This window comes from Rhopalosiphum padi, chromosome 1 (genome assembly GCF_020882245.1).
Source record: "Rhopalosiphum padi isolate XX-2018 chromosome 1, ASM2088224v1, whole genome shotgun sequence".
Lineage (NCBI taxonomy): Eukaryota > Metazoa > Arthropoda > Insecta > Hemiptera > Aphididae > Rhopalosiphum > Rhopalosiphum padi.
Window position 1 is genome coordinate 16,574,754 of NC_083597.1, and position 15,977 is coordinate 16,590,730.

A 15,977-nucleotide genomic window follows, 5' to 3' on the forward strand; every position below is an offset into this window, starting at 1 on the left:
AATTTTTGTGATTAGAAAATACAAGTTCCGAGTGTGCCTGTATAAGTTATTATTCAAAACGCAGTGGTGATGTCATATCGTTCCAGCCAAGAACAAAGCGTCGTGAAAATAATACATGGAATAAATAATAATAATAAAAATAATAATAATGATAAAAATAAAGATAACAATAACAATAACGACGGTGACAAAAATAACAACTGACAGAAGCAAGACCCAATTGATTAGATGTTTTTTTGTTCATAATGGAAATGATAGCGTTTTTTAGAGTCAATTGTTATGTGCGAATCATACGCCAACATCACAACCATGAAAAATAAAAATATCTTTATTCTTCATGATAACAACACACGACTAGTCAAAGCCGTATAATCAATAAGCTGTGAAGCACTAAATCACGCTGAAATCTTTTCCAGATATTTTTGTATACTTGATGCAAATCCTGTGAAGATTAACCGGAAATATTTCAGATATTAAGAAAGTAATAATATTTTTCTCTCCATTACAAATCGATTTAATAAAAATATTTAGTAAAATAATAGTTCAAATCTACAACAGACAGAAATATAATTTTTAATAATACTTTATTAAACATTGAGAATGTTTTTACTTTTTCGTAATACATAATACATTAGATATTTGAAGAAATTATCACTGTTATATATATTCTATGTACTTCCGTAAATACATGAACACTATAATGAAAAAAAAAAATAGAAATCCCAAACAACTTTTATGAAGCTTTGATACTAGACCCTAACAACACCAAAAAAATCATATAATTTCTAAAACTTTTAAAAATGTACTTCTTTACATAATAACACTGTTGAGTGAAATTATTAAAATGTAATTTTAAAATGTGTCAGTAATTATAACATAGTTGTGACTTAAAACAAACAAATAATACATATTTTACCATATTACTTTCCGTCCACGGTGTAATTATAAATGGTCATATGAACTTCCAAAATCGATAGCTAAAACGCTAGGAAAAATGTTTAATATTTACTTGATTTTGTATTTTTATCACTATTAGAGCTTATTTGATTATAAAACATAATGATTAATTACATATAATATTGGACATTTCAAATTGTTTGTTTTCAGTAATGCAATATGATTTGGTATGAAATAATATATTTTTATTTTTGCTTCTTACTTATTCTGTTTGTAATCAATAATACTTGACAGTATAAATAACTTAATACTTGCTACCTAATGATCTCAATAAATAAATATGAGTCATAAATAATATATTTTGTCTCTTAGTCATTAATGTACGAGCACAGCCACAGGATGTAATAGTTGGTTATACGATCATTTAATTGAAACTCTTTATATTCTGTTACATTATCGTCTTGTTGTATTGTTATTTAAATGCGCAACTTACGATTCTTAAAATACTTTATCAAACTATTCCGTCCTGGTACAACTCAGAGAAACGTTTAGAATATTTTGAAAAAATGTTGTTAATTTGATGAGCTACACCAAATGTGTTAATTGCAAAATATACTAAGTTTATTTTAAAACGTGTGTACATACACTTCTTGAAATTTTACTTGATTTTTTTTTTTACCATAATCCCCGTAGTAACTTTATAAATTAAGGAATATGTTCAAAAGTATGTATTTATGAATCGTATATGGTAATTAATAATTATATTTACAATAACGATTTATTCGTTTATGGAAGTACATAACCGAGATTCCTGTTCAAAACCTTAGGATGTGCATAATTTTCAAATGGCTGAACATTGAACAGTGAGATAGAGTTTTTTTTATCGTGTGAAAACAGTAAAAACAGTGTACTATTCGTGTGATCTCTAGAATTGCCCTTGAGTTATTAAAGCCAATTTGTTAGTTTTGTTTGTTTTATTTTTGTAAAGCAACACTTAAAACAGCTCAAACATCTAATTAAATAAACCATATAGTGTATTTAGTATTTTTTTATAATAACTATATTTGATTCCAAAATCCGTAACATCAAACAAAATTGTTTATATGTATAAGTACTAGGTCGAAACTCAAGAACAACTTTTTTCAATATAAACGTATAGTAATAATAATAATACAAAGGGAGCGGATTCCATTTTAAATGTAAAATAATTGGTCTCTATAATAATCGATCAATAATTGACGGTAGTTATATTATATGTACATTTAATTTTACGTTCTTTTGAATAAATGTATGCTAATTGTAAAAAAGTAAATATTAAATGTTTTTTATCGCTTTACCGATAAAAGTATTTTCGTATTATAATAATATTGATTATAATATATAATGTAAATGATTTTTTTTTCAAGTTTCAAAGACTATTGTATCGGATATTTATTTATAACTGTTATGTATAAATAGTTATTTATTATAAAATCGTGCATACGACAATTTGACATAATAAATGACAATCAGGAATTTGAATTTTCATAATTCATTCGACCAATGACGAAATATAATTTTTAATTGTTGATTGCTAGACAGTATTTTGAACATGGTTTATACCCATCACGCATGATCCACTTATGATGTTTACAATCTAAAATTGTATACAATTCGTGTAAATAAACGAACAATAATATCATTCATACTTATCATTTGTAATACTGAGTTACAAGCTTTTGAATATTCAAACATTTTTTAAATTAATTATTATTATTTATTATTGAATATTCTGATGTAATCATCTATTATACTTTTTCATAAAGTATTAAGTTTTATGGGATTTTAATATAAGCTGTAGATTTTCTTAATAATATATATTATAAAGAATACACATATAATTTTAGTATAATGTACATAATATGCTAAAAAAAGCTATTATAATATCAATTTTTATAATGCCGCCGTGGCCCTTATTATATCGAACTCCGATTTATTAAATAATATACCTACATTTATATTATTATAGTACATTTTAACAACTAAATTTACTATTGATGTTCAGATGAATTGTACACTATAATAATGATATTATTATCCAATGTAATGAATCAATAATACCACAGTTGGTATATTTTGTATAACAGTAGGTAGTGAAATTGTATACACATAACGTCGTGTTACATTTCATTGGCATTGCGTATTGACCCGAATATTATATTATCGACTTCAATATACCGTAATAAGTAGTAAATAATTTAATATTATATCAGTATATAATATATAAATACTATTTTCACTATTTACGCCAACAATAGATTTTTTATTAACTAAAACAAAAACAAAATTCGAGGAATAAATTGTATAAATCCAAAATATGGCGGTAATTTAATAATCTGTACTAACTTCTTCATTCGTTTAATGCGAATGCTAACACCCGGGTTACCCGGACGTGCTGAAAAATGATACAACCCGGCCCAAACCCAGCCCCGAGCAGTGAGAATAGACCTTAAAAATGACAAGATAACAACAAATACAGCAATCATTATACAATTCACAAATATGACGTATTCGACCAGTACAATGAATATTATACGTTTTCTATCGTAAATATTAATATTTTAAAAAATATATCAAAAATTGTAATTTATAACTTGTAATTAGTAGGTAATCAAACTTGTAATAGCATATAATATGCTGAAAATTTTAATTTTAATCAATCAAAAAAAAAAAAATTATAATAGTCCAAAATCGATGTATACTAATTATTATAATGTTGGGTAAATTATATATGAAAACACACTGAACATAGAAAATAAAAACACTTGAAGTTTAATTAGGTACTCAATATTATTTAGTTCAAAACTTACTTACTATTATTATCTATCTCGTAATTTTTTTACTCGATGGACGTAAAAAATAATTACGGAAGTTTTCACTATGCGTATAGTGCTAATTAATTATATGAGTAAACAACAATGCCATGTACTCACAGTTGAAAAGCTCCGCATCAGAAACGAAAATTGTTCAGATATTACGATGATATAATGTACACCGTGATAACTCGTTGTATATAATGCGCTGTGTACATTTTGACGTCGAAAACGCGTAAAATTAAATGAACGTAATATTATTATACTATATGACTGCAGTGGATAAATAATCGTAGCTCAGGTATTTCATCATATGCTGCTGTATCATCGTCGCAAATTGAAATCGTACAAACGGAAAGACCGAACAAAACATGTTCCGTGTATCGTACTGGAGAATAGGAAAATACGAACGACTATATTGTACTTATATATACACGAGATTAGCAGCTCGCGTGTATTATGTGCGATAGACGGCCCGAACAATGATACTAATAAGTAATAAGATGATTCTCATGACTGATCTATTCACGACCCCATCATGGCGGACAAGTCTAAATGTAGTAATTATTATAGCATCTCGCCCTTGCTGCGTTACAAACGCGAAACGTTGGAACAATACGAAAATCTATAATATATAAGGTGGTTCTTTTATTTCATTAGGTACACAGTTATTTTATCGGTAAAAAATAAGTGCTTTTGAAAATCAGTTTTATTTTATACATAATTTGAAGTCATTTCAACACAATACTTTGAACAATATTATACCAGTAAGTTGTAATATTATATAAGTGTGATAAACATTTAAATTGTAAAATACTTTTAACTCTATAATGTACAATTTGTATTAGTCATACTTTTATGTTAACATTTTGAAAATGAGTTTCTATTTTGGATAAGAAAAAAAAAGCAAATTGCTTGTTGCTTAAAAATATAAAATGATTTAAAAGTTTAAAAAAGTAATGATATCAATTTCTGTGAAAAATATTTTATAATCTACACAAACTTGAAGAAAATTACTTTAACTAAGGTGATGATAGCAGGTAATAAAAAATCAAACCTGTGTATATTATTACATTTTCTTACAACTGAATTTGGTGTGTGTGTGTGTGTGTTTATCGTCTGGTAAATATATCGGGTAGCTGATTTCATTGGAATTCCAGTGTATTGTAGGAAAGTCGGGTTTAAGTATTATAATATGGCGAGAGTAGAAAGGGTTCGTAATTTTTAACGGTACAAAATTTAAAAAAAATAAATAAATAAAGGATTTTTGTATAGTAAATTAGTAAATCGTGATTCTATAAGAGAGAAATAATATATATTATATTGTACGTTAATCATTGCGAACATATTGCAATGTTCTTATTGCATATATTTTGTACGGCGCACTTTTTGGTCAAAACTTGTATCTATACTTATACTTTTGTATACTTCAGTTATGATGAAAATTAAATGTACTATATATATATATTGAATTTATTTCCAATAATAACTTAAAATTTGTGTTACCATAAAATATAAGCATGTGTCTTATTGTGGTATTAAATAATGAAAAAATGTTCATCTTCTTTTATCATCTGTTTTATGTCGCCTAAAGCTTTGTATACTCCAGAGATGCAATTATAGTTAGCAGGTAGAATTTTCTTACGTTTTTCATATTATTTTTTCTTGTTCTTATATAATATTAATAACACTTGTATTCGATGCCACGATTTTACATGTTTCTTGCATAATAATATTTTTTATGATCTACTGTGGTCTGCGAGAATCCTCTTTAGCTTTTTTTTATTAGCCGTATTAACTATGGAGATCAATTAAATTCCTTGTATATTAACCATGGATTTTATATATTATATTACCTTTTTCGAAGTAAATTATATCTATTCAATTCGAATACATTATAGTAGCACACATAGGTTCAATGAGCTTCCAACGAGTTATGACGTCTAATTTTGTTCTAGCTTTTCAAAACTTATAATTTTCAAAAACTAATAAAGACTTTCTCTTATAATTTCCATTAAGTTTTGAAGTTTAAATTTTAAATTTTAACTTAAATATAATGTCTACTATGAAAAACTTAAGCACAACGTATATATAAATAATAAGTTTCTATATGTTCATCGTTTCTTAAAATTTACCGTTATATATACCGTTTTGGTGATCACAATAACGTATAATTCAAAGTATATAATTGGTTCCCATCACATGATAATATATTAGTAAGATGAGAATTTATTATATGGTTAAATATTTTGACATTACTCTATAAGTTTATTGTGGACACACTCAAACTGATTAGATGGTGATGTAAATTATTTTTATGAAACAACTCCGTTTATCTCTATTCGTCTCCCCCTCCCCTAGAAAAATGAAAATTACATTACTTTCAAAATAATAAAATATTATAGTATTAAGGTATATACTCGTAGTATAAACTATAAAATAATATTATGTTATAACAGTTTATTGCAAATAATTTTATTTTTATTAATTTTTCATGGTGAGCTATAAGTATGCGTATTTTTTTTTATCGTAAAAATTATATTTAATTAAAATTTAAAATGTTTAGCTGTTGAGTTGTTGTAATTTTAATTTTTAAAGAAAACTGTACTGGCTGAAAATGTATTGGTACATTTTAACCGAAAAGAGTGACGTCCTTTATTTCGTTGTTCACCAGTTTACGACACAAGTTTAAAACATCATGACATTTGTATGGTAGACTAGCAGGTTTATTCCACTTTAATAATAAGTGATGAAATCGCTCAAATAGTTTCACACCACTGCTGATCGAAGTTAATCGGAAGCCTATGGAAAAATATTTAGATCCTTTCAACACACAATATACGCATATGCGAACACATGCACACGCACACACACTAACACACATCCAGTAATGCATAATATAAATTGATAAAAATACCATTATAGTTATATAACTTGACGTTTATGGTATGATTACTGATAGTGTCCGAGAATATTATAAATCTATATAGTCCTACTTCGGGCCCAATCGATCACTATATATATATTCTGTGCACTCGCATATTATATACAATATGTAGCGCCACCTTTTTAGGACTGTATTATTTTACATACATTTTTTTGTTAATAATTGTTTTATATCGTTTTAACAAAGAATCAATGTATTAAATATATATATACATAGGTAATATATGATGTATTATACACATATATTATAATTTTATATGTGTGAGCTTACGTTTAAAACGTTCATCATGTGATGCCATGAACGAAATAATAATTATTACATGTACAGTATAATGCACATGATCAAATGTAAGGGGAAAAACGATTAACTACCGAACAGTATCCCGTGTGAACAATAATGTATTTTATTGTACTGGATATGTCAATTAAAACAACTTTTAAACAAAAAAATTCTACGTAGTGTGACATTTTATAAAATTAGTTTTTATGCACATTTTGGTGCAAATTATTATTTACATCAATTCTTCGTAGTATGATAACACATCGAGCGTAACAATATTTTAAAATTACGAGTAATTTACAAGGTAAGTACAACTTTACTGACCGATAAGTTTGGTCAGTCGACAGTCACGTACATACCTACAATATGCGGGGTGAATCATTTAACACGAAACACTCATTACTTTAAAAAACACTAACATTTTTAAAAATATTTCTTTTACCTCCTAAATTAAACCGTTATAAAACAATAGATTTGATAAAAAAATTATTCGTTTTATTATATTATATATCATTAGTAATGATTCATTACCATTGCAGTTTTTATCGTTTGAATGATAATATACATTTTTAATTTTTAATTTCAAAACATTATTAGGAGTATATTGTGATGTATTCAAATTCAAATTTTGTATAAACAACTTAATACTTTATAAATATTTATGAAGTTTAGACGAGCGGATTAATGGACCAATATTTTTTCTGATACCACTCCACTCTGCTCATCTAAAATGTAAATACTTATAAAAATCAAAATGCAAACAAAATATATAATAATTATATAAATCTGCGATATACTATATATTGTGTGATCGGAACTAATACGGTGGTCGGTGACGAAAATATCGTTTGGATATTTTTTTATACGGTCGATCCCCGCCCACTCCGACGAGTATCAATAATTACATTATAGTAGTATAGTCATCGGTGTCGTATAAATATTAAATCCACCGCCCTCCGTTTTGATGGATCGGCGTGAACACCGTCCAACGATTGCGTAAATATTAAAAAACGGCGAGATATTCGCGGTGCCAATAATTCGTTTTTATTATTTTCGTTATGATTTTTTTTTTTTTTTTGTTGCGGACAAATCGTTTGCGGGAGGCAGCTGGAGATCGATTTCGTCTCCGCGGTGCCGCTACTATTAAGTCCCATTGTGCTGCCGCCGCACCGTAGACGCGCGCGCGCCGCAGGAAAATATTTGTCGTATTCTGCCGTCGCGGAATCTTTGGGCGAACACGCCCCGGCCCCGCAGAGGTCTACCGCCGTCGTCACCGCATTCGGCCAGCCGTTTTCCCGAGTACGAGAAAAATATCCGGGATTAATATTGCCAATATAAATATACTGCGCGGCTGATGGATGGCGGCGGAAGCGTCGGATGGCCCTGTGCAGATGAGTTGGAGGAAAGCAATCTTCTCGGCCTATACATTCCCTTTTGTCAAATCCCCTTCCGTCCGGCCGTAGACGGTTCCGATTAAAACCGAATTATTTCCGTCTCCGCACGACCGTAAAACGGATTAAAACGATGCGGCGCATATCCGTGCATATCATATTATATTAGTATCGTCAAAATATTCTGCGATGCAATAACGTGCAAAACGTTGTTAAAGGGGCGTCTTGTGAAAAAGCCGAGCACAGATTTTTTTCAATTTTTCTGTTCCAGTAATCTGTTTGTATTTACGCGATTTTAATCTCGAAACGTCTAGAAAATATAATATTTATTTATCGATTATCTGAAAAAAAATGTGTCTTTATCGCATTACTTAATTTCCGTTTAAGTATCACCGTTAATTGTTATTTGGGCGCTAACAGTAAATCTATTGTCTGATTCGATACTAGTCGTTTTAATTATTTTATATATGGACGTTTGATATATATTTTGATTGCAATGAGACAAAAATATTTTGCTGTTTTTATTTATTTTACATTATCTGTAGTACTTGTAAATATTACACTGAATATTTGAGTCCAGCTGAAATGTATCTATATGTACATATTTTTCACCACTGAAATCGTGACAAAATAAATTATTATTCTTTGATATTGCACATTTGCGCCATGAATAAATAAATAAATAGATTATAAATTATATAGGCAATTATTTATAACGAAATTAGGTAATTGTTAAATTTAAATTTCAGTAAAAATGCATGTCATTTGTTGAAAGTCAACAAATAAATAATGTATGCATAATTATTATGAATGTATGTATATATCTAAGAAAATTTCGATAATTTAATTTAATATCGTTGTCAACTGTATCGCGACATTGTCAAATATAAAAATATATTAATAAACACAATTTGGCGAATTCCAATTTATTACCGTTTATCAACATCAATCAACGCAATAGTTGATTATCTTTTTCAATTGCATCAATTATTTTTTTACTTTTAATCGGCACAGTTATTGTATGCTGTTTGTGGAAGTAATTTCGAAAATTTGTTCTTCTATTTTTTTCTAAAAATGTTGATAATGTAAATTTTAGTTTTTGACATTTAATGATACTCACTTATTTAAAAAAAAAACACAATAATTAATATAAATTCGGGATCAAAATCTTTTAATTGCAATTATTATTTAAGACACTCCCTATCTGATCAATTACAATGATCTCCATAATACAATTATACATTAACTTGTAAGTACATGTTGTTTTAGTGATTTTTATATTTTGCCCATTTGAGAGTGGCGCGAGATATTGTAATATTTGTTTGGATTGCACAAATTACATAATGTTATGAGTAAACTTATGTAAAAAACTGTTGTAACATATTATACCTAATATAACATAGTATGACAACTACCTCAGATCAACCACAAGAAACACGCACTCGACGTTGACGATCATAAAATCGCTGACATTGATGCGAATTATTTTAGCGTTGTGTAGGTGTAAGAACAACTTACGTCGAGTTTCATAACTATTATTTTCACCATAATTATTATATTTTGGTCTTCCTTAGACATCAATTTCTCTCAGTCGTTAGCACACACAGCCGATACATCATATCTCCCAGTTCTCTGTCAGCAGATAATTCCATTGGTTCTTTAAGTTTTTATATTTTTAACAAAATTGTATTTTCAAAATGTTGATACTTATCACACTAAATATCAAATATTTATACATGATTTACAAGTGCAAGAAAATCTTTCTCTCGTCTATTTTACTATTTTCATTCATAATCGTATTTTGTATATTGTCGTTAAATATATTTAATTTTCTATATTTATTTAAATAAATTTAATTATGGAATTTAAATTTTAAATTTACATTCATATTATTCACAAAAAAAAAGATTTGTAGAAATAATATATTATAATTTAGTTGAAAAATATGCAAAGAGCATAGTTACTATATTATTATTATATGATTGTTTTAATAATATTTACTATTTCATTATTTATTATCCCTTTGTATTATGGTAACATTTCCCACGACTTAAAGATAAACCGTTAAGCTTTAATATAGACGAAATTCTGTTAGAAGATTGCGTCGAAAAATTATAAGTTGAATATAGTTATGAAGTTTCAAATGTTCAATATATATGTAAAACTAAAACAATACCAATTAACATTATTTTAAATATATGAAATAAATTATATAAACTGTACTTTTACCTTGCATTACGAAAAATAATGTTTTTGAAATTAATTATTATAATTACACTTTTAGAATTTCATTATACCAATTTACAGTTAATTAAATAAACTTCGTATGCAAATTTATGAAGGTTAGAATTTTAGTATTGCACTTAATGTTTTTATAAAACTACACTTAAAAATACATAAAAATATTATTTACAAACACTCATAAAAAAACATTGTAACATAATAAATTATATAATGTTATGCCTTATTATTAATAATCAAATATGTTCTTTCATTTATTTATTATTTTTTGCCTGAAATAATTATTATGTTAACTACAAATTTACATCATTTAAAACTAGTAGGTATTTGTAATAATAAGAATAATAATAAACCATTTACAATGAAGATTGTTTTTCTTCATGTAGAAATTTTATTTGACTAAAAATCAAATTTATATTTTTAAATTTTTTTAATTTGAATATTTATAATATATCTGATATATACTTATAAAATATTGTATTCGGTTAATTAGTTCATATGGAATATATTTATATATTTAAAATCAAACATATAGCTAATATAAACACGATTTCAGGTGAAATGATCGTCTGGTTTTCCGTCATCATTGCGGTGATTGGTTGGTGTGTGGATTGTTACATCGAAGACTTGTGTCCTAATTGTAATCTCTATCAAGATTCAGCTGAGGTAAGTACTTACACAAAACGCATATAGACAGTAGGTACGTGCGGATATACATAATATATATATGTGTGTACGTGGAATAGGGTTTTACGATACGACAACTTAAACTATTTAGTTGGATATTTTTTTTCTTTTTTCTTTTTATTTTGCGGTCGGTATACACGTCGTGATTTTGGCCGAGATTCAGACATGTTTGTGGTCCAACTGTAAAGGGGCGTGAGCAAACGTTAGTAGTGCAAGGTGGCTGGAATGTGGTACTCAACAGGAGTCTGTGAAATGATGTGCGAAAACTATGATAACTGGCCAATAAACTTAACACTTGCGTTGCGCAAAAAAATCAAGAAAACATGTATTATACATTTATAACAAAACAAAAAATCATTACAAAAAAATATCGAAACGTAAAACATGAAGATGCTCACACGTATCCCAACAAATCTATGTAATTTCTATATAGTACACAATCCGTTGGACAGAGCTGTGAATTTAATAAACTAAGACATTTTAAAACAAAAGCATACACTTATATTATTATGCACTAAAAATTTACTGAATATACGATTTAAAAATCCACAAATACACAAGAACATATACAATATTTTATTTTTTTTATGCAAAAATAAATATGCATACAATATTATTTTAATATAAATCTCTATTATAAGTGTTGATAATAAAAAAAAATGTGAACTAAATAAAATACAAATAGAAAAATAGAGTCTCATAACCACAGTATTATATTTGATTTATTGAAATAATTTAAATAAAAATACAAAAAATATTGACAAATTAATAAAAATAAAAATTCAATTAATTATTTATCAAACCTTAATATATATATTATATATTTTGAACCTTGTTACAAAATTTCGTAACCACAAAACGATAAATATGGTTCAACCTAATATAATATTATAAACAAAATACGATTTTTGAATTTGTGTTCAGTCCATTTCTAATGATCAAACGCCAATGTTCGCGTTTTCACTTAACGTAACCTAAAGTTTTTGAATTTCAAATATTTATTTTACGTTAACTTTTTAAGAAACACCTTGCACAATAGGTTCAATAACGTGGTTCTCCAAGTAAACTCAAAAAAATATAATAATAAATAATAGTAGATAATAAACGTACGACGCCAGAGCAAAAGACCTAACCAAGATCAGCCACCGACCACCAGGCTACAGCAAACTTCGGAACTGTTGGACCGGATCTAGCAGCTGATCTGGACTTCAAATACGGAGGCGTCACAGCAAGCTACGACGGCAGCTGACAGTAACCCAGCTACGCCGGTGATCCACGGAGACTTATATCCCCTCCAGTAAAATTTTACTAAATCTACTAGGTCATTTAAACCCCCCAGAAAAATTGTTCATAAGGAAGGTGAAAATAAACTTGGATACGGAAGTGTTTGATACTTACAGTGCTGTGGCCTCGGTGGAGAACGGCCCCAAAGCTTCACGCTGCTGTGGGCATGGTTCATAGCTCGCGGGTGTGGTTGTTGTGGGTGCAGGGGAGGTGTGTTTTGTTAGCCGGAACTGCTGTGATGTCTTCACCTTTTCCTGGTGTTTCTTCATCCTTTTCCTGTTCCACTGTTGGTGGTAGTTGAGTTGATCCAACTTGGTGGTGGTGCGGCGACGGCTGTTTTCGCAGGCAGTGTGGATGGTGTTGGTAGCAGCGTGTAAGGTAAAAGGCGGTCGAGCGGTCACTGGTTGACCGTTAGAGCTTTTTGTTTCCCTCTGCCTTTTGGCTGTGGCATTCTGGTCCACTCCATTGTGACAGAGCGTGATGCCATCAGCGGACGAGGAGGTATAGTCGGGTTGTTGCGGGATGTGGTACTATGGTGGCCATCAGTGGACGGGGTGGTGGTGGTTGGGTTATCGGCGGTGCTTGAGGTGCGCTGGTCGACTGTCCTCGTGTCTCGGGCTGCGGGAACTGCTGGCTGTTGCAAAGTTTCTACTTCCCGCTCCTGCCACTGAGTCGTAGCTTGTGCCTTTTTGAAGACAGCCGTGTGGTCTTCCCAGCCACGCATGTAGGCGGCCCACAATACCGGGTCCCGGTGTAACAAGCGGGTTTTTACCTTTCGTATATTTTTTACCTCCCCCCACCGTTAAAATGTGTTATGGAGAGCAGTAAAAATATCCTAGCATATAATTTATTGTATTTAATAATGTATTTGATTATTACAATAAATAGAGTATTAACAAAGTAAAATGTATTTATTATAATAAATGTATAATGGTTGAAGTTGTAATTTTGACAAAATTGTAGATTGATTTAAATAAATACATTATAAATAGAGTGCTGTTTATTATGCAATTACATATTTATTTATTTTTCACATTTTTAATTTTTTCTCAATAATCAATACAAAACATAATTAAATGTTACGAAATGTTTTGAACTGGCGAAATTACTTTTTGGAAATTTTTGTATATTTATAAAAAGTTAAAAATAAATTGCATTGAATTAAAGTGAAATTAAAAAAAAAAGTGTGCGCAAGTGGGTATTGCTCTGCTGTATAGTAGAGATGGAGAGTAGGTCACTATAATGGATGTGTTAAATTTGAATGCAATGACGGGTATTGTTGTATACGAAAAACGATTCTGAACACAGATGATTTATCAGTATAGGATAATTAGTAGGATATATTATATTATTACTTAAATTAAAATTGTAATATAGGTATTATTAATTATTTTAAGTGATTTCGTAGAAATTTAAATTTTATACGCTCACAAAATGTTTTTTATATCGACGCAGGAGTTTCTTTTTACAGTTACTTGAAAGAAAACTTATGGTTAACCTTGTATTGGGTTCTTTAACCTTAGGTATAAATCACAAAAATTTTGCGAATTTTCAACTAAAAAGTTCCTTGCAAATTTTCGCGATTTGATATATTTTCTAAACATTAGAACTTTAAATGCTTATAAACAAAAATTGTGTTCAACGATTTTTAAATTTATTTCTTTACTACGATAAGTACAACTTATATCATACCTTGTATTCCATTTTAAAGAATTTTGGGTTGCCAAATTTTTTTTTAGGCATTTCGAAAAAAAAAAACTTAGAAAAATCGAAAATTTTAAATGTCTATAAATAACTTAAAACAGTGAAAATATTTTGAAAATTTAATCGTAAATAGATAAAGCTAATATAAACATTTGGTGAAAATGTTAATTATTTACTATGATTGGTTTTTGAGTTACAGCAAAATAAAAAAATCGATTTTGTCAAAAACTGGTTATACGTAAAAATTTCCGTTTTTCCGTTACTTTTTTAGGGTTTTTCCTGACGTTTTTGAAAACTACTGGAAATGTTTTACTTTTGATCCCACAAAATACCAACTAGATTCAATTTACTTTTCAAAGAGAGGCTGAAGTCAAAAATCAAAGCACTATAGTTCACCTACTAAAAAATAAAAATACATATATCATTGTATAATCAATACAATTTATCACTCCGTTCAAAATCTAAAAAAAACAATAATTGTAATCACACAAAATACTTATATTTTATATATTATGTTTCATGACCAAAATATGTTAAAAAACTAATATAATATATCCATTAAAAATAGTGTATCATTTTACATCATTTATAACATTATATTATGCATTTATATTTAATAATTTACAATTATAATATTTGTCTGTATTATATATACATTTTTTTACCACTTACTTGACAGTGTGTCAAACCTAATACACATTTATTGTATACGGGATTATCAAATGAGTGGATCCCTATTATTTTATTTTTATTTGTTTTATGTAATTTAACGATTTTGATATCCATTACATATACTTACACAGCGTATCATAATTACCTACATGTAATGTATTATTATTTAATGTTTATTGAATCAGTGGCAAGGATATTAACTGACTAAACCATATTATTTACGTAATTAAAGATAATATTAAATTAGTTAAAGGATATCGTATCGTATAATTATTATTATTTGTAAAGTTATATTGTCAAAATTAATAATGAGTGTTATTTTGTTTTTGGTTTTTTTACTAAATTGTATAAAGATTGTCCATGATATATTCTAGGTAAATTTTAAATGCATTAATACCTTCAATATTGTTGAAATAAATCGAATTTTTGGAATTCGATAAATTTTTAACGAATGTGTGTTCATACATAGAGCAAACGATTGAATAATATAATACAATATATGAGAGAACTAGAATATATTATAATATATGAGTGACTATTTTAAGATATCAATTTATTACGTTCACAAAATTAGATATTATTTATATATATAATACATATACTATATAATATATTTTTAGTAGATATGCTACTTGTAAGCCAAATATGTTATGCTAACTAATCAGTACTCTAGTATGTAGACTTACAGAATAATCTAATTTTAAACTTTCTCGCTCTGTTCAAGTTGGGCATATTGAGTTATTCAAAACATGGAATACAACTGCAAATAGTACATGGTTTAGAAGTTCTTTACCTGCTTAATTTGAACATCGTTTGGACATTATATTTATAATACTTCTATCATCAATGATGCAAAATTACACAAAGCGCATTCAATTGAAACTTTAGTATTAGATTCAGTTCAGTAGCACGTTTTACGTTTCAATGTTTGATATTTGTATTTCGTTTCAAACAAAAAGATAAACACCCAACATAAAAAAACTTTCAACTTGATCTATTTTATCAGAATATTAATGAAGTATG

At 28.0% G+C, this 15,977-nt stretch overlaps 1 protein-coding gene across 4 annotated transcripts in view; it reads left to right on the forward strand.

The window, feature by feature from the left end:
- The window catches only part of LOC132931976 (CCN family member 5-like), a 269,827-nt gene that overhangs the window by 158,478 nt on the left and 95,372 nt on the right, over window positions 1-15,977 (forward strand). For all 4 annotated transcript variants that reach the window (XM_060998123.1, XM_060998122.1, XM_060998127.1 and 1 more), the window contains one exon: window positions 11,164-11,273. In XM_060998123.1, the coding sequence (XP_060854106.1) occupies window positions 11,164-11,273 (110 nt within the window). The remainder of the gene's footprint in view (window positions 1-11,163; window positions 11,274-15,977) is intronic.